Here is a 22,379-nt window from a genome sequence, read left to right on the forward strand (position 1 = left end):
TCCCATAGATTGTAAGCTTGTGAGCAGGGTTCTCTTACCTCTCTGTCTGTCTGTATTACCCAGTATTGTTTTATTAATGCTTGTTCCCAATTGTAAAGCGCTACGAATCTGCTGGCGCTATATAAATAAATGATGATGATGATGATGATACCTTCCCTATCAGATGAAGACACAGAGCTGAGTGCTGCGTGCTACACACTGTAGTTTTGTTTACTCCACCATATATATGGGAGATGTTTTAAACCTTCAAGAGAGATAAAGTGGAAAAGTTAATTTTTTTTTGTAATTGCTGTATTTTTAAAGCAAAAAAAAAGTGACACTTGATAATACTCTGAATTTGGGTATCTCATTTGCATATTATGGAAGTTAAAAATAATAATGAAAATGTAATTAACTTTGCAGAGCTCAACATGTCAATACAAGTGTTTGTATAAGTGATTGCCCTTTTTAAAATATTAAAAATGATCAGACATATTAAACTTATCTGATCATTTTAACAGGACTATAACTCATCCAATGAGCTAGTAGTAGACATGCCTGCAGTATGTGTAATAGACTAGATCTATGTTTCATCATCTATTTATTTATATAGCGCCACTAATTCCGCAGCGCTGTACAGAGAACTCATTCACATCTGTCAGGGGCAAACACAGGATTTGTAGAGTGGGGTTTCCATGCTACACCGCCAGTGGGCGGGGCAAGCATGCTTCAGGGCGTGACTATAATTTTAGACAGCGCTTGGCTGCTCTCCAACTCTTCCTATCCCTATAATATACATGGGCAATGCTGTGTACACTACTGTTAGGGGCACGCAGCTCTCCCTATTCGAGCAGAGCCGTGTGAAGCGGGACCTACCTCCCAACTGTCCCTACAATCAGGAAAAAGTCCTGACTGAGTGTGTCAGAACAGTTGACAGACTGTCCTGCTCTCTCCTACCTGTTCTTGCTGCTTTCAATACTTGTTGGGGAGAGATGGCTGTGAACAGTGTAGACAGGAACGATCTGCACACAAGCTGCAAAAAAGCTGAGGGGGGGGGGGGGATTCCAGGCACTAGAAACCCCCCCCCCCCCCTCGGTTTGCCTATGTCAGTCACTGCCCCATTGGAACTTACAATCTAAATCCCCTAGCAATCACTTCTCTCAGCAGTGTTCCAGTTCCAGTGAACTACATGAACTAACTGAACCAGGGCCAGACTGGCCATCGGGCCCCTCTGGCAAATGCCAGAAGGGCCGATGGCTAGTTGGGCCGATCCAGCGGGGCAGGATGCCCGCCCAAGCAGCACAGCTCACTGCACGCTGCTCGGCGGACAGTTTCAATGTGATGTGCGGCTATGTGATTTTAATCACATGGAACGGCACCTGTCACGTGGTGCGCGTCCCATGTGACTACTGGCCGCACATCACATTGAAACTGTCCGCCGAGCAGCGAGGTGACGAGGTAAGTGTGTCTCTTACTGGGGAGGGGGGGGGGGTTGATATCAGTTAATGAGTGCAGGCCAGGTCACTATAGGTGGAAGGGAGGGAGGGGGTGGCGAGGACAGGAATATAGCATTGTGGACCAATGGGACAAGATTGAAAATGACTAAGCTACATGTCAGAGGTGTGTTTCTAAGTCAGGTGAGCTATTTTTAAGTATTACATACCACGTGTAGTTGTCCCACTCTTGCTGTATTAGGCAAATGCTGCATTGTCAAATATTTAATTGCTCCAGGTATGCTTCACGGGCACCATGTAGTGTGTACAAGTCTATACATACCTGACTCTCTCAACTGCTTTTCCCACTTACTTTTTTTTTGTGTGCTGCAGCTACAATGAATGTAGTTAAAAGCATCTTGCATATGAGTTAGCAGGTGGAAAATTAAAAGCTGATTATTATAAAGCTTTGAAAAAGTGTCAGGTATGTTCTATATTTATTTATTTATACTGCTAACCTGGCAAATGTTCATGCCCTGCTTCCCCGTAAGGACATGTAAGCCCTACCTCTGATCATGCAGTGGTTATCAGACATCCTGGCATGCCAGCCATTTACAATCACAGATTTAAAGCCACATGTCGTCAGGACAGAGTATCTAGATGAGCTATTCAGGGCCTGTGGATCTCCTAACTGGACCAAAGGTGGATTTATCAGTCCCCCCAACATTTGTGTTGAGCAACAGGCTGCCCTCTGAGCCGTAGGTCATCCATGTTGCATGTTCTTGTGGGGAACTTACCTGATGGGCACTTCCCCGGGGGCTGTCGTCGTCCTCAGGGCGGCGGCAGTCGTCTCCGTTCGGCCGGGGTGGTGAGCCAATCGGGGCTCACCTCCCGGCCGTTTGAATTAATTGTGCGACTATTTAAGCCAACGTCTCCGCCGCCATTTTCAGTGCGACGGCGGAGCCAGAAGAAGGAGGACGTGCATCGGAGACCGCCGCGATCAAGCAAAGAATAATAGAAGGCAGCGGAGATGACCAGCGGCGGCAGAGAGCCCTTGTTTTTTTTTTTTTTTTTTATAATTTTTATTTTTGAATGGTCAAGTAACAAACAGAACCGACATGCACTGTCAGTAAGAAAAAAAAAACAAGCAATAGAAGCACATCACAGGTAACAAAGCATAAAATCAGTATTAAGATATAAATAATCAGTGCAACAATATGCGTGTGTGGCAGTTGACTAAGGATTTTTAAGGAAATAAGGGAGGGGGCGAAATGCCTCAACAGAGAGTGGCATGACGCAGGAGGAGAAAAGGAGAGACTAGTACAGTAGAGAACAGGAAAGGAAAGAGAGAGGAAAAGAGAAAGAGAGGGGTTTACAGGAGGAGGACGGACATGTGTAAAAGAAGAGTCAAGTGAAAGGGGGATAAATCTGAAAAAATGAGAGCCATGGACTCCATACCTTAGTGAACGATCTTGATGTCCTATTGATGATGCTGGTCATATATTCCAGGCGGTGGACCTGCCAGACTCTATTGATAACGGCTTGAAGCGAAGGTGGAGTTTGCTGCCTCCAGTCTGCTGCTATTTGGCAGGTAGCTGCCGATAAGATATGCCTAGCTAACTTATTCTCATGCCGAGTTGCCGCTGGCGCTCCCAGGGGCAAGAGGAAAAATTTAGGCTCAAATGGAATCGTTACCTGAATAATCGATTGGATCAGGTGTTTGATCTCGGCCCAGAAGTTTGAGAGTTTGGGACAAGTCCACCATATATGGATAAAGTTACCCTCATGGGAGCACCCACGCCAACAGCGATCAGAAGAGTCTGGGAGGAATTTATGTATCCGGGAGGGAACGTAGTACCAGCGGTACAATACCTTATAGGCATTCTCTTTTATTTTAACGCAGATTGAGCTGGAGGCAGCATTCTCATATATCTCCGACCATTCTTCGCTCAAAAGAACTTCACCCAGGTCATGTTCCCAGGCCAGTTCGTGCGAGACTCTAGTATTTGAGGAAGGTGGGGCAAGTTCATAATATAATGTTGAAATAAGGCCTTTCGTGGAAGACTGACGGAGACAGAGACGTTGGAATGGGGTGAGGGGGCGGGAGGAGAGGCGAGATTTGACAGTATGGTGAAAGTGGCGGAGCTGAAGGAATTGGTAAAATAATTTAGTGGGAATATTTATTTGCGATTGGATGTCAGAAAACGAGGGGAACACAGCTGTGGAGGTGAGATCGTTTAAGAAACGGACCCCTTGTGAGGTCCACGAGGAGAATGCTTTAGGGGTAAGGCCTGGAGCGAAGTCTGAGGAGTTAAACAAAGGAACTAGGGGAGAAGGATGGGGGGAAAGGCCAAATTTTTGGGAGCATGAGTCCCAGACCGCTAGGGAATGTGTAATGACCGGATAAAGTGAGACACGTTTTGGTCGACGAGCTCGTGGAAGCCATAGGAGAGTGGATGGGGATAGCATACCCAGACTTTCAGCCTCAATCTCGACCCAGACCCTGGAGGGAGACAAGCTACACCACAGAACGCATTGAGCAAGCTGAGCGGAGAGATAATAGCGTCGAAAATCAGGGATTCCCAGTCCCCCTCCCCGCGGGGCTCTCTGTAGAAGCTTGAAACGGACTCGGGGGCGCTTACCCGCCCAAATGAATTTAGATACATGGAAATCATCATCATCATCATCATCATTTATTTATATAGCGCCACTAATTCCGCAGCGCTGTACAGAGAACTCATTCACATCAGTCCCTGCCCCATTGGAGCTTACAGTCTAAATTCCCTAATATAGACACACACTCACACAGACACAGACACAGACAGACAAAGACAGGGAGACAGACAGCCAGAGACTAGGGTCAATTTTTGATAGCAGCCAATTAACCTAGCAATATGTTTTTGGAGTGTGGGAGGAAACCGGAGCACCCGGAGGAAACCCACGCAAACACAGGGAGAACATACAAACTCCACACAGATAAGGCCATGGTCGGGAATCGAACTCATGACCCCAGTGCTGTGAGGCAGGAGAGATAACCACTAGGCCACTGTGCTGCCCATGGAAATGGAGAAATTTAAAAACGTAGGGGGGGACTCGGATGGGGAGGGTTTGAAAAAGGTAGAGGAGTCTAGGGAGTATGTTCATCTTGACCGCATTAATACGACCTATCCAGGAGATGTATAGTTGCGACCATGAAACAAGGTCTAGCTTAACTTGAGCAAGAGTGTGGGGGAAGTTGGCCTGAAAAAGCTGATGAGGTTGTTTAGTTAGATATACCCCAAGGTACTTGAGTTTTTGAAGCCGCCAGTTGAACGGGAAGGAGCTTTCTAAAGACACCTTGTCAGCTGAGGAGACATAAAAGTCTAAGACTTCTGTCTTGTCCGCGTTAACTTTATATCCTGAGAAGTGGCCGTAAAGCATTAATTCGTCTACAAGAGGAGGGACAGAGGAAATTGGATTAGCAATTGTTAACAGGACGTCATCCGCGTATAATGCTATTTTATGGGAAGAGCTACCCACCGGGATGCCTAGAATTTGCTGGTTAGCCCGGATCCTAGCTGCTAAAGGTTCTATGATAAGGGCAAAAATGAGCGGAGAAAGGGGACAGCCCTGCCGTGTGCCATTGGAAATAGTGAAGGGGACCGAGGATAGACCATTTGCAGAGACTGTGGCCGACGGAGAACGGTACAAGGCTGAGATGGCCGTCATAAATTAGCCAGAGAAACCCATCGCTCCCAGTACCCCAACCATAAACGACCAGGAGATGCGGTCGAACGCTTTCTCAGCATCTAATGACATAAGGAGGGAGGGGAGCTTACCCCTGTGAATTGTGTGTATCAGGTCAATTGTTCTCCTAGTATTGTCCGGGGCTTGACGTCCCGGGATAAATCCCACCTGGTCGGGGTGGATGAGGGAAGGGAGGAGGGGATTCAATCTAGAGGCCAGAATTTTTGCGTAAATTTTAAGGTCCACATTAAGGAGGGAAATTGGTCTATAGCTAGAGCAGAGAGTTGGGTCCTTCCCAGGCTTTGGAATGACAATAATATTCGCTCTGGTTGTGGCTGCATCAAACGTGGCACCATCCAGGATCTCGTTAAAAAAAGATGTCAGGTGGGGGCCTAGTACTGCAGCGAAATTTTTATAGTATTGCGGGGTAAAACCGTCAGGACCTGGAGCTGAAGAGGGTTTCAGGGATTTAATAGCGGCCAAAACCTCGGTCAGGGTGATATCTTCATTCAGGGATTCTATGTGAGGTGGAGTGAGCTTAGGGAGGGGGGTGGCGGCTAGGTATTCGTCCAGAGACGGCACCGTATGAGCTCTTAGAGGGGTGGGTGGGGGGGCTAAATTATAGAGGGAGAAATAAAAATCTTGAAATGTCTGGACTATCTCCTTAGGGTCATATGTAGTTCTGCTCCTTTGTGGGTCGTAAATTTTATCAATGTGGCCAAGAGCCATCTTCTTACGAAGCTTTCTGGCTAACACAGAATCTGCTTTGTCAGATTTGTCATAGTACCTTTGTTGTAGTTTCTGCATAGTAATAGCAGCCCTACGGGAGAGAAGAGTGTTAAGTTGGCCTTTCAGTGAAGTAATCTGAGTGAGTAGAGCAGGGTCATGAAGAGACTGATGTTGGGGAAGAAGAGAGGCTAACCTGCGCTCCAAGCAAGCTATCTCTTCTGCAGCCTTTTTCCTAGAGGCCGCAGACAGGCTAATCAAATGGCCCCGTATAGTGGCTTTGTGTGCTTCCCAGATAATGCCTGGGGGGGAGAGAGCCCTTGTTAGGGCTACGAGCGCCTCTGCCACCTGAACACCGCTGGGATCAAGAAAAGAAGACGGCAGCTGAGCATAGAGGCGGCAACCGAGGGGGAAGGAGCAAGGAAAAGAGCCCCGAAGACCAAGGAAGCAGGTAAGGCCCCCGCCCGCAGCACACACACTCTGATTTGAGGGCACAAGGCCCGTGGCCACAGTCAGCCACTAGGCCCATGGGCACAAGTTAGGGGCACAAGGACCAGGGAACTGGGCACAAGGCCCTTATAGGTAGTGGAGTTAAAGCCCAAAAGCGTAAAAAGGGCACAAGGCCCTAGTTAGTTAGTTAGGGGGCTATAAGCCCATAGTGTATAAAGGGCACAAGGCCCTTGTAAATAGGTAGTGGGTTAGTGCCCATAGTTAGGAAGGCCACAGGGCCTAGTAAGGTAGGGGCTAGTGCCCCTAGGTAACAAGGCACACAGCCCTAGTAAGTGGCCTAGGGGCCAAAGTAGAAGGGCACAAGGCCCTAGTTAGTGGGCTCAGAGCCCAAGGTAGAGAGGGGGCTAAGGCCCATAGTCAGAGCACAAGGCTTGGCAGTCCGCTGGGCATAAGGCCCTGGTTGTAGTCAGTGGCGTGAGAGCCCTGAGTAGTGTAGGTCGCGGTCCTGTGTGTGGGGTGAGTACACTAGGTGAGAAACAACAGTAGAGCAGAAGGCTCCTGCTAGCGCTATATTAACCGGCTGGTTAGATAGTAGCTGCGTACTTGCGTGGTCAGCCTGCCATATAGTGTAACAGAGTATTATTACACCTGTGCGGTGAATATTGCCTTGTGCATTGTGTTTGGGGCTGTGCTGTGTTTTCTTTTCAGGTGCAAGGTGTGAGGCCCGTATTAAAGGTAGGCTCTTGTTACTTGCTGTTCTTCTGCATTGACCTGTACTGTGGGGACAAGGTGTAGTTAACAGCTTACACATAGCCAGGGAAAGAACACACTGTAGTTTTCCCGTTCCGTAGGTCCCTGGGGTTACGCTGGTTTCCAGAGGAGGTGATTGAGTATCTCACTGGCAGTGCGGCACAGCTCAATTGAGTTCCAGGGGGGGCCCGTGTTTCTGGTTGAGTGTTCCAGTCCTCAGTTCCGGCAGGTTCTCTGGCGGTTCCGGACTGGAACGGGTGTTCCGCTTGAGTGGAGGCAGTCGTTTTGGTTTCGGAAATGACGACTGACGGTTCCGTGCGGCAGTTGACACTCCGGTGGTGTGCTGTTCCAGTGAGCCTCTTTCATGCCTTGTGCAGCCGGTCCTTAGAATTCCGTGGATGACCCCATAGCGAGAAGTCCGTCTTCTCTGTGCAACCTGGGTGAGGTTGTTAGGAACAGCCCTCCGGAATAGTCCGTGAACACCGGCTGGTGTTCCCTGTAAAGTACAGTGAGTAGGTCCCGGTAGTACACCCCACCCAGTTCTAGTTATAGTTACATAGTTAAGTTGCGTTGCCGACCATTAGAGAGTTGTTAGGGTCGGGTCACCTGTTGTAGTAAGTTTAGTGTGTGTGTGTACATCTTAGCCTCACTGGTAGAGCAGAGGGAGGCCGTGTGTTACCTGTCGTCCACAGGTGTCAGAAAGGAGCAGGGGAACAGGACCGGGAGTTAGAGTGCCCGGTGAGTATAACGCCTTATTCTGTCTTTCGGTTAGGCCCTCACCGAGAGGTGAGTGGGGTACTTGAGGCGGGGTGGTTCCTAGTCTCAAGTACCCGTGGTTCTGCGCCCTCGGCAAGAGGATAGCGAGGCGGCGGCAAGCGAGCTTGACTAGAGTGTCTCTGCTCACTGCCGCGGTCTCGGACACTCCACCCCTGATAGGCCCGGGTTTTATTCTCCGTTTTCTTCCCTAGGACAGCACCAGCGAGTGGACGGAGATCCTTTCCCTTTGGGACAGAGGCGGAGGCAGTGCCTGGTCATCCACGCGAATTGGGGTACGTTCCTAAGTACAGGAGTTTGTCGCCAGTGAGGAATTTCTCCTTGCGGGGTCCTTACATTCTGTCAATTCTTTTATCTGCTTTATGCCCTGATTGTCCTAGCTGTTAGTCTCTACTTTATGTCTAGCTGAGCTTAACCTGCAGCCGTAGCCCTTATCCTGAGCTTAAGGGTGATGTGTGGCCCTTTTGAAGCTTTGATTTCCTCATTTGCGGCCCTTGAAGGGTATCTGGTTGCCTATAATTGCTCTAACACCTGCAAGGAGATCCATAAAACATGTCCTGCTAGGGAGAGATCCACTGATCTGTATATAGTATTATATGTGTATAATTCTCTTTTACACAAAATGTCACATTCCTGTTCATGGGCCCTGTAATTTAACCGCCTGAGCCTTAATCCAGCTCTGGTTAGGGGAAGGGAACCGATAGCTGCTCTCAGTTCCTGGACAGGACACAGCCTACAGAGCAAGCCGAGGAGATCTAAGTATCACAAGATTTTGTAATCTCGTGAGACAAAGACCTTCCCTGCTCACTCTACAGGAAGATCCCACCCTTATGGATGTCAGCAGCCGCGATGAATGTAATGTTTTATTATAATGTATATATCAATGCCCCATGTTGGCCACACCCACAACACAATGTGGTCGCGCCCTTTTCGGCGCCACCGCTCAGCGGCGGTGCACAATTTTTTCATGCTGGGACTGAGATGGGCCTGTGTACTTTAAATGCCAGGGCTGATATTTAGTCCCAGTCCGGCCCTGAACTGAACTAATCTTTTGAGTGAATTAGATCATAATGAACTAATCTCCAAAACTAACTAGATTTCCCATCAATATCTGTAACATCTCACTTTCACTTTCTCTTTCTCAGTCTCAGCAGCCTCTATAGAATCCTAACCTTCTCACTCACTGTCTGCCTGGTAACTGCTGATCATCTGTCTGTTCATTTTCCTATTGGTCAGAGACCCAGACACTATCCAATCAGCAGAGAGCTGCACCTCTTAAGTACAGAGTTACTGAGTCACTGGGTGACACTATTACACTTGTCAGGTTCTCTGGGGGAAGTTTGTGTTATTATTGTTCCAGGTCCCCCCAATATATCACACACAGGAGGATGAAGATGTCCCCCCTCTTCCTGCTTATTCTGGGGGTGTCAGGGGTGTATTCTGGTGAGTATGTGGGGAGGGGATCAGTTATATAGTAATATGTATGTGGGTTATGTATGTTATATATCTGCAGTATGTAGGATGTCATTGTGTAATGTGATGTGTTATCCTAGTATGTAAGTAACACTGTATAATATATAACTATATATACAACATCGGGGACATTTATAAAATGTTTTTAAATATAGGTGGAAAACTTCAGCGATTCTTCTAATAGGGATAAAACTTGATGATTCCAGGAATATTAGAATTAAAGTTTTCTAGTTTGTGTCAATTGCAGAATTCTCAGAACAGTAAACTGCCTGATCCAATTCACAGATATAGGGGACTATTTATCATGAACAGCCCCTTCATGGTGATATATGTAAGATGTTGTATTGTCACTGATCATGGTGTTAAAAAATTCCTTATCTCCAAAAATAATGTATAAAAAAAATTATCGCCTGAGCAGCTCAGTGATACTCAGCGGCGGCAGCGACACTGGCGGGGGGTGGTAAGGTGTAACTTATTATTATTATCTTTTATTTATATGGTGCCACAAAGGGTCCGCAGCGCCGTACATAGAGCATGGACATAATAGGACCAGCATACAGGGCGTTACAAGAACAAAGTACAATTTAACCCATCTTAGCTGAGAACAGGAGCACAGGGCAGAGGTATAAGTCAGTTCTAGAACACTTATAAACTAGGACAGGGAAGGAGGAGAGGTGGGGAGTGACCTACAGCAGCTGAACCTGTGCCCAGCACTGTGGGGGGACTGACAGCATCAGAGCAGTGATGGAGATGTGAGGCAGGAGAGAGGAGGAGAACCAAGTGCAGGGCCTAGTGTGGAGGAGCAGAAGTGATGGTGGGGAGCTGAAGTCACAGGTAACAGGAGGAGGACACGAGGATCAGAGGGCCCTGCTCGCGGGAGCTCACAATCTAAAGGGGAGGGGCAGACTGACAGGAGACACAAAGTGGGGAGTCAGGGTGAGGGGACTAGAAGTCTGAAGGGAGAGATGAACGGGTAGTATGAGGAGCAGAGGAAGAATGAGGGTGAGGTCACTACGATAGTGAAGAAGGATTTTGAAGAGAGATTACATTTTGCTCATCCATTTTCAATCTGTTTTTGAACGGTATTTCTGTGCATCAGTGTTATAGACTTACCCCCAGTAAGTCTATATTACTATATACATCAGTTGTGTACTGCAGTACTATCTCCTGCTCACTGGGTAATATACTAATATTGTCCCTCTGCTCTTACAATATACAATTGTAATAATAGCGCTTTACATTCTCAATAGCGCTATAATATATATCTATAAATCTGTCTTTGGCAGCTGAAGTGATGAGACCCTACTCAGTTATATACATTATATATTATATACATTATATATTATATATATTTCTACATTTACTTTGCACTATTTTGCCTTTTTCACCATTTGAAACAATGTTAAGTTGCCAAAACTAGATGTAGAAATAGCTGATACTGTCACAGAGATAGAACAGATATAAGTATAATGACTGATCAGTGATTATATTCACTTACCCCTTTACCAGGTTAGTATTTGCAGATGTGCAGATATGTGAGTCAGCTGCCAGACTATAGATTTTGGGCCTGAGTCATTAAGGAGAGCAAAACAGAGTAAGTTTGCACCTGGGCAGAACCATGTTGCATTGGAGGAGGAAGTAAATTTAAAATGTGGGGACAGATTTATAGCTGGGGTAGGGCATGTCCTAGATTAATTTTAAATTTCAGTGTACAAATAAAGCTATCAAGTATTTGTTTACTGCATGAAAAAACAGCCAGAATTTTCCTTACATGCGAAATATTAAATTAATTTGCACCCCTTTCATTGTAACATGGTTTGTCCCAGAGAACATTTACTCCTTTTTTTGCCTTACTTTCCTTAATAACTAAGGCCCCTCGTGTTTAAAACAGGTTTGAAAATAGATAAAATGTATTTTAAGAAATAGGTAAATCCTTTATACAATAACAATGTTTTACTCAAAGATAAAAACATGTTTAAATGATTTTAATCTATCGCGATAATAGAACGTGTGAAATTAAAGTGACATTTGCCTGGGAAGCTGACACTTTACCACCATCACAGTCCCCTATTTGTCGGTAATATAGATTTTTATCCTTTAATAAATCTGCCTTTTAGTGAATGCAACGTCAATGAGCAATCCCTGACTGGCAGCATCTTAAATCGCCATTAGTGTGTGTGCACTGGGGATTTATACTGATGAATAGGACCCGTAACCTATAAAACGTTTCCTATTCAGTAGCTCAGCAAAAAGTATTATACTCAGAAGATTGTGCTTAGCCGCTGTCCTCAAGATTGTCATCGTCTCTTCTGATCAGCAGCCAGGACTCCATCAACAGCGGCAGAAGAGGAAGAAGAAGGGGGGATGTGAGGGGCACATGGAGAAAGTTGGTGCTGGGGGCAAATGGTAGAAGAAGGGGGGTAGATACCACAAAGTGGGGGACAAAGAGACAGGTGAAGACAGAGCAGCACATACAAAAATAAAGCCAGACACAAAGTGGGGTAAATAAAAGGAACAGACACACACAGAGAAGACAGAGATACACAGACACACAAAGGGGGGTATAGGGTACACATACAAAATTGGAGACAGAGAGGAAAATAAAACCTGGGAGACAGACACACAGCGGGGGTGGGAAGGGAGGTGGGGGGTTATGCAGACAGCAGAGGAATGAATGAGAAGCAGGGGCAGGAGGAAATCTGCCCAGGAGCCACATAATGTAGAGGAGGAGCAGAGATGGGGTCACATGTCCTCTGTACACATGCGGAGGCTCCTCCCCCTGAGTGATATACCCAGCTTACAGCCAATTGTGTGACGATATGGGTGTGATCCTGCTGGCGCACACAGCAAGCTCTGCCCCCTGGTGGGCACTGACAGGTGCGCCATATCTGTGCTGGGCCGTGAGGCCGTGTTCTATCTGCACCAGACCACTCCCATTAGGTAATGAAAGGGCACCGGCTGCTCCAGGTGATCAGAGAGTTGTGCACCGTGGAGACCGATGTGCAGTCGGGAGCGGGTTGTGAGGGCCGGAGTGTGAGCTCAGTTGAACAGTTCACATAGTACAAAGAGCGGGTGGTCGTGGTGCCCTCTCGCCCTTAGCAGATCCACTGTCCTCATTAAGACCCTGTGTCAGAATATGGTCCCTAAATCAGTCATTGAAGTTAGATCTGTTTCTATTTCTCCATCTAGAGTTTAGTCAACTTTTTTACAAACTGAAATAAGTTAAAATATACACAGCTGATTAATTAGGATTGTATCTGTGATTCGGGTCTCATCATCTAGGCCATCATAGAAACATGTATACTGTCAGGAATCCAGATTCACGTGAGTCCTGATCTATCAAATTATCACCTCTAATCTGTGGAGAAACTCCTCCTCGCTGACTATAACAGGTCACAAACCGCACTCAGCGCACTCGTGACTTGGAAGCTGCTGTACGGGGCCACACAGAACTCCAGCACTCAGTCTTACACTCACTTATCTCATAGGCTACAGATCTAACTGGATCCTTCCCCAACACAGACACTCGCTTCCATACACACCTATAGCTGCCACCATCTACTGTATGCGGTCAGTAGGAGCCTGTAACTTAATTACTCAGTTGCGCACACTCTGCGTTCTGATAGCTAAAACACTTACATTTAAAGGGTTTAACACAGCCAAGCAATCTATCTCTTCTAAACAGATTATGGATTTGTTTAGAGCAATAAGGACATCAAATTATTCAATTGGAATGTAATATATGAATAAAAAGGGTACAATGCTTACAGAACAAAAAAAACAAGTAATAAAGATGACATACAATATATAGCAAAAACAATTTCAAAATAAAAGGAGAAATTCAGAATGTAAACTTACATACGAGTCACTGGCTGGAAAGATGGACAGCTTACAATCTGATTGTGTTCCCAAAAGCCTGACCCCAGTTATTAGGTGACTTGGTCTTTTATAGACTGTTCTGTGATTGGTCAGCTAGACTGATGACGAGTTTTACAACATCATCTTTACAACTTGCTTTTTAATCCCCAATGCCTATACGTAGCAGATGTTTTCTGGAGATACAAACCCAATTTTATAAATCAATGCAGTATAAATTTATCAAATTATAGATATCACATAAAACTATGTAAAGTGCCAAAACTAATTTCCTCCCATTCCCATTGTGACAGACAGCTTTATTTGATGTATGGGCTGCCATTAATTTCTTCACTAGTAAAGGGGCGGGGGGGGGGGGGGGGTGGTTGATGAAGGGATTTGCAGTAACTTGCATCATCGTGGCCCAGCCCCTGAAGGAGAAATCTTATAATTAGACAGTATGGGGCGTATTCAATTGTTGAGAAATTCCGCCGCGTAAAAACTACTACCGTTATTATGGTAATAGTTAGCTGGATTTCAGCTCACGGCTCAGGGAGCTGCGAGCTGAAATCCAGCGAGAAAATTACTGTAGTAACGTTTTTTCCTTGCACTATTACCGTAACAGTAATAGTGCGCGGACCGCGGGATTTTCGGCGTTTCCCTTATGACTTCCCTTCTTTTACATAGTCCGGTGTGGAGCACCTCGTAATCTGTACCTCACAACTGTCCGTTGTAGACATCACAGTCACGATTTCAGGGCTCTGAACACTGTATAGCAGAGCAGCAGTGAACGTGGGCCGTGCACACCTACCACTGGTGTGTGCGGCATTGAAAGGGTGTTTAGAAGGAAGTTGGGGGGGGGGGTCCAGTTCTTGGAAGTGTGTGACACACCCAACGTGTTGTGGCCACGCCCTCTACCCATTCTCGTATAGTCCATTCTGAGCATGCGCAGAACAATTTTACACAAAATACAACACGTAACGGGATTTACGTTCCTTAATGAATCAGGCCCTATAAATTTACTGACATGCGAATATACAAATATAGTGAGAAATTCCATTTAGCGGAATCTTGAAGCAAATACGGAACTCGGAGATTGAACCATCAAAACTTTGTGACACGGCCGCTCCCACTGCAACACTTTATTTGTGCAAAATCTCGACACAACTTTGCTCATGTTTAATTTGTATAAATTCCCCCCTCAGTGTCTGATCTCTATACATGGATCTATCTCTGTAACATCTCACTTTCACTTTCTCTCTCAGCCGCCTCCATAGAATCCTAACCTTCTCACTCACTGTCTGCCTGGTAACTGCTGATCATCTCTCTGCTCATTTTCCTATTGGTCAGAGGCCCAGGCACCATCCAATCAGCAGAGAGCCACGCCCCCTGTGTACAGAGTCACTGGGTGACACTATTACACTTGTCAGTTCCTCTCTGGGGGAAGTTTGTGTTATTATTGTTCCAGGTCCCCCCAATATATCACACACAGGAGGATGAAGATGTCCCCCCTCTTCCTGCTTATTCTGGGGGTGTCAGGGGTGTATTCTGGTGAGTATGTGGGGAGGGGATCAGTTATACAGTAATATGTATGTGGGTTATGTATGTTATATATCTGCAGTATGTAGGTTGTCATTGTGTAATGTGATGTTGTATCCTGGTATGTAAGTAACACTGTATAATATATAACTATATATACAGCATTTTTATTTAGAGGCAGAAACTTCAGAGATTGTTCTAAAAGGGACAAAACTTCTGATTCCAGGAACATTATAATGAAACATTTCAGTTTGTGATGATTGTAGAATTGTCAGAATACAATCACTGATCAGTCATTATACTTATATCTGTTCTATCTCTGTGACAGTATCAGATATTTCTACATCTAGCTTTATCAACTTTACAATTTTGCAAATGGTGAAAAGGGCAAAATAGTGCAAAGTAAATGTAGAGATGTATATAATATATAATGTATATAATGTATAATGTATATAATATATAATATATAATGTATATAACTGAGTGAGTAGGGTCTCATCACTTCAGCTGCCAAAGACAGATTTATAGATATATATTATAGTGCATATTGAGAATATAAAGCGCTATTATTACAATTGTATATTGTAAGAGCAGAGGGACAATATTAGTATATTATTACCCAGTGAGCAGGAGATAGTACTGCAGTACACAACTGATGTATATAGTAATATAGACTTACTGGGGGTAAGTCTATAACACTGATGCACAGGAATACTGTTCAAAAACAGATTGAAAATGGATGAGCAAAATGTAATCTCTCCTCAATATCATTCTTCACTATCGTAGTGACCTCACCCTCATTCTGCCTCTGCTCCTCATACTATCAGCTCTTGTTCATCTCTCCCTTCAGACTTCTAGTCCCCTCACCCTGACTAGTGATGGGATATGAAAATGCCGACTTGCAGATTGTTGTCTCGGTCACATTTATGTCGGTCTCTCGGTGCAGCCCGTGGTCATTACTACAGACAGTTACTTCTGATTGAAGACATTTTATAAATAATCCTGGATAATCTTCTGGTGAAGTTACTGTATAAGATCCTGTTACTGAGCTGATATTTTGTGGTCTGGAGATGAGGACACCTCAGAATGTTGTACTGATATCTGCTGTGAGCAGAACTAACATCTGACAATCAGTGAGAAGCCCCAATATGTAGAATAGCTCCGCACCGCGCGGGATGAGGAGAGGAAGACGGGACTAGGACAGGGCTGGTGCGAGGTTTATCTGCGCCCCAGGAAAAGCTTTAATCTACTGCCCCCCCCCCCCAATATCCACTTCTCAATCCCCTCACACACTTGTCTGTTCTAAAGTAATAATTCTTACCTCCTGGTCAGGCCTGCAGTCCAGATGTACTGATCACTATACACAGGTCTCACTGATCACTATACACAGGTCACACTGACATCACACACCTGGTACACACTGATCACTATACACAGGTCACACTGACATCACACACCTGGTACACACTGATCACTATACACAGGTCACACTGACATCACACACCTGGTACACACTGATCACTATACACAGGTCTCACTGATCACTATACACAGGTCTCACTGATCACTATACACAGGTCTCACTGATCACTATACACAGGTCTCACTGATCACTATACACAGGTCTCACTGATCACTATACACAGGTCACACTGATATCTCACACCTGGTACACACTGATCACTATACACAGGTCACACTGATATCTCACACCTGGTACACACTGATCACTATACAGAGGTCACACTGACATCACACACCTGGTACACACTGATCACTATACACAGGTCACACTGATATCTCACACCTGGTACACACTGATCACTATACACAGGTCACACTGATATCTCACACCTGGTACACACTGATCACTATACACAGGTCACACTGACATTACACACCTGGTACACACTGATCACTATACACAGGTCACAGTGACATCACACACCTGGTACACACTGATCACTATACACAGGTCACACTGACATCACACACCTGGTACACACTGATCACTATACACAGGTCACACTGACATCACACACCTGGTACACACTGATCACTATACACAGGTCACACTGACATCACACACCTGGTACACAGTGATCACTATACACAGGTCACACTGACATCACACACCTGGTACACACTGATCACTATACACAGGTCACACTGACATCACACACCTGGTACACACTGATCACTATACACAGGTCACACTGACATCACACACCTGGTACACACTGATCACTATACACAGGTCACACTGACATCACACACCTGGTACACACTGATCACTATACACAGGTCACACTGACATCACACACCTGGTACACACTGATCACTATACACAGGTCACACTGACATCACACACCTGGTACACACTGATCACTATACACAGGTCACACTGATATCACACACCTGGTACACAGTGATCACTATACACAGGTCACACTGACATCACACACCTGATACACACTGATCACTGTACACAGGTCACACTGAAATCACATACCTGGTACACAGTGATCAATATACACAGGTCACACTGATATCACACACCTGGTACACACTGATCACTATACACAGGTCACACTGACATCACACACTGATCACTATACACAGGTCACACTGACATCACACACCTGGTACACACTGATCACTGTACACAGGTCACACTGACATCACACACCTGGTACACACTGATCACTATACACAGGTCACACTGACATCACACACCTGATACACACTGATCACTATACACAGGTCACACTGACATCACACACCTGATACACACTGATCACTATACACAGGTCACACTGACATCACACACTGATCACTATACCCAGGTCACACTGACATCACACACCTGGTACACACTGATCACTATACACAGGTCACACTGACATCACACACCTGGTACACACTGATCACTGTACACAGGTCACACTGAAATCACACACCTGGTACACAGTGATCACTATACACAGGTCACACTGACATCACACACTGATCACTATACACAGGTCACACTGACATCACACACTGATCACTATACACAGGTCACACTGACATCACACACTGATCACTATACACAGGTCACACTGACATAACACACCTGGTACACAGTGATCACTATACACAGGTCACAGTGACATCACACACCTGGTACACAGTGATCACTATACACAGGTCACACTGACATCACACACCTGGTACACACTGATCACTATACACAGGTCACACTGACATCACACACCTGGTACACACTGATCACTATACACAGGTCACACTGACATCACACACCTGGTACACACTGATCACTATACACAGGTCACACTGACATCACACACCTGGTACACACTGATCACTATACACAGGTCACACTGACATCACACACCTGGTACACACTGATCACTATACACAGGTCACAGTGACATCACACACCTGATACACACTGATCACTATACACAGGTCACACTGACATCACATACCTGGTACACACTGATCACTATACACAGGTCACACTGACATCACACACCTGGTACACACTGATCACTATACACGGGTCACACTGACATCACACACCTGGTACACACTGATCACTATACACAGGTCACACTGACATTACACACCTGGTACACACTGATCACTATACACAGGTCACACTGACATCACACACCTGGTACACACTGATCACTATACACAGGTCACACTGACATCACACACCTGGTACACACTGATCACTATACACAGGTCACACTGACATCACACACCTGGTACACACTGATCACTATACACAGGTCACACTGACATCACACACCTGGTACACACTGATCACTATACACAGGTCACACTGACATCACACACCTGGTACACACTGATCACTATACACAGGTCACACTGACATCACACACCTGGTACACACTGATCACTATACACAGGTCACACTGACATCACACACCTGGTACACACTGATCACTATACACAGGTCACACTGACATCACACACCTGGTACACACTGATCACTATACACAGGTCACACTGACATCACACACCTGGTACACACTGATCACTATACACAGGTCACACTGACATCACACACCTGGTACACACTGATCACTATACACAGGTCACACTGACATCACACACCTGGTACACAGTGATCACTATACACAGGTCACACTGATCACTATACACAGATCACACTGATATCACACACTGATCACTATACACAGGTCACACTGATATCACACACCTGGTACACACTGATCACTATACACAGGTCACACTGACATCACACACCTGGTACACACTGATCACTATACACAGGTCACACTGACATTACACACCTGGTACACACTGATCACTATACACAGGTCACACTGACATCACACACCTGGTACACACTGATCACTATACACAGGTCACACTGACATCACACACCTGGTACACACTGATCACTATACACAGGTCACACTGACATCACACACCTGGTACACACTGATCACTATACACAGGTCACACTGACATCACACACCTGGTACACACTGATCACTATACACAGGTCACACTGACATCACACACCTGGTACACACTGATCACTATACACAGGTCACACTGACATCACACACCTGATACACACTGATCACTGTACACAGGTCACACTGACATCACACACCTGGTACACAGTGATCACTATACACAGGTCACACTGATATCACACACCTGGTACACACTGATCACTATACACAGGTCACACTGACATCACACACCTGGTACACACTGATCACTATACACAGGTCACACTGACATCACACACCTGATACACACTGATCACTGTACACAGGTCACACTGACATCACACACCTGGTACACACTGATCACTATACACAGGTCACACTGACATCACACACCTGGTACACACTGATCACTATACACAGGTCACACTGACATCACACACCTGGTACACACTGATCACTATACACAGGTCACACTGACATCACACACCTGGTACACACTGATCACTATACACAGGTCACACTGACATCACACACCTGATACACACTGATCACTATACACAGGTCACACTGACATCACACACCTGGTACACACTGATCACTATACACAGGTCACACTGACATCACACACCTGGTACACACTGATCACTATACACAGGTCACACTGACATCACACACCTGGTACACACTGATCACTATACACAGGTCACACTGACATCACACACCTGGTACACAGTGATCACTATACACAGGTCACACTGACATCACACACCTGGTACACAGTGATCACTATACACAGGTCACACTGACATCACACACCTGGTACACACTGATCACTATACACAGGTCACACTGACATCACACACCTTGTACACACTGATCACTATACACAGGTCACACTGATCACTATACACAGGTCACACTGATCACTATACACAGGTCACACTGATATCACACACCTGGTACACACTGATCACTATACACAGGTCACACTGACATCACACACCTGGTACACACTGATCACTATACACAGGTCACACTGATATCTCACACCTGCTACACACTGATCACTATACACAGGTCACACTGACATCACACATCTGGTACACACTGATCACTATACACAGGTCACACTGACATCACACACCTGGTACACACTGATCACTATACACAGGTCACACTGATATCACACACCTGGTACACACTGATCACTATACACAGGTCACACTGACATCACACACCTGGTACACAGTGATCACTATACACAGGTCACACTGACATCACACACCTGGTACACAGTGATCACTATACACAGGTCACACTGACATCACACACCTGGTACACAGTGATCACTATACACAGGTCACACTGATATCACACACCTGGTACACAGTGATCACTATACACAGGTCACACTGACATCACACACCTGGTACACAGTGATCACTATACACAGGTCACACTGACATCACACACCTGGTACACAGTGATCACTATACACAGGTCACACTGACATCACACACCTGGTACACACTGATCACTATACACAGGTCACACTGATATCACACACCTGGTACACACTGATCACTATACACAGGTCACACTGACATCACACACCTGGTACACAGTGATCACTATACACAGGTCACACTGACATCACACACCTGGTACACAGTGATCACTATACACAGGTCACACTGACATCACACACCTGGTACACACTGATCACTATACACAGGTCACACTGACATCACACACCTTGTACACACTGATCACTATACACAGGTCACACTGATCACTATACACAGGTCACACTGATATCACACACCTGGTACACACTGATCACTATACACAGGTCACACTGACATCACACACCTGGTACACACTGATCACTATACACAGGTCACACTGACATCACACACCTGGTACACACTGATCACTATACACAGGTCACACTGACATCACACACCTGGTACACACTGATCACTATACACAGGTCACACTGACATCACCTAGTATATGTTTTTGAAAATACCGGGTTTATCTGTCCCAATTATACATCACACTGATTGGCTACCCTGGGGGCATTACTATGTCAGGGAAGCCTACCCAGCACCTTCTATAGTTCTTATAGTTAATATGTTTATATATAGATGTGATCAGTTCTCCTGTGTATAATGTGATATGTAACAGTCTCTATGTCTCTCTCAGACAGTCACTCTCTGCAGTATTATTACACCGGGGTCTCAGGTACAGGATCGGGGCTGTCTGAGTACTCTGCAGTTGGATATGTGGATGATCAGCAGATTACTAATTATAACAGTGACTCTCGACGTACACGTCCTGTGGCTCCGTGGATGGATAAAGAGGGACCGGAGTACTGGGAGAGACAGACACAGATTGGTAAAGGCAATGAGGCTGTATACAAACACGATGTGAGGACACTGATGAGTCGCTTCAACCAGACTGGAGGTGAGACACACACTACACTGTATACACACATAACATACACACTACACTGTATACACACACATAACACACACACTACACTGTATACACACATAACATACACACTACACTGTATACACACACATAACATACACACTACACTGTATACACACATAACATACACACTACACTGTATACACACACATAACATACACACTACACTGTATACACACATAACATACACACTACACTGTATACACACATAACATATACACTACACTGTATACACACACATAACATACACACTACACTGTATACACACATAACATACACTACACTGTATACACACATAACACACTACACTGTATACACACATAACACACACTACACTGTATACACACACATAACATACACACTACACTGTATACACACACATAACATACACACTACACTGTATACACACACATAACATACACACTACACTGTATACACACATAACATACACACTACACTGTATACACACATAACATACACACTACACTGTATACACACATAACATACACACTACACTGTATACACACACATAACATACACACTACACTGTATACACACACATACCATACACACTACACTGTATACACACACATACCATACACACTACACTGTATACACACATAACATACACACTACACTGTATACACACATAACA

The 22,379-nt window shown here is 45.3% G+C and overlaps 1 protein-coding gene across 1 annotated transcript in view; it reads left to right on the forward strand.

Moving 5' to 3' along the window:
• Positions 1–14,550: 14,550 nt before the first annotated feature.
• LOC142101919 (class I histocompatibility antigen, F10 alpha chain-like) overlaps positions 14,551–22,379 on the forward strand; it is a 66,815-nt gene continuing 58,986 nt past the window's right edge. Inside the window, exons 1-2 of the mRNA XM_075186362.1 lie at positions 14,551–14,717; positions 21,434–21,694. Of these exons, the coding sequence (XP_075042463.1) occupies positions 14,663–14,717; positions 21,434–21,694 (316 nt within the window). The 5' untranslated portion in view covers positions 14,551–14,662. The remainder of the gene's footprint in view (positions 14,718–21,433; positions 21,695–22,379) is intronic.

This window comes from Mixophyes fleayi, chromosome 9, assembly GCF_038048845.1.
Source record: "Mixophyes fleayi isolate aMixFle1 chromosome 9, aMixFle1.hap1, whole genome shotgun sequence".
NCBI lineage: Eukaryota > Metazoa > Chordata > Amphibia > Anura > Limnodynastidae > Mixophyes > Mixophyes fleayi.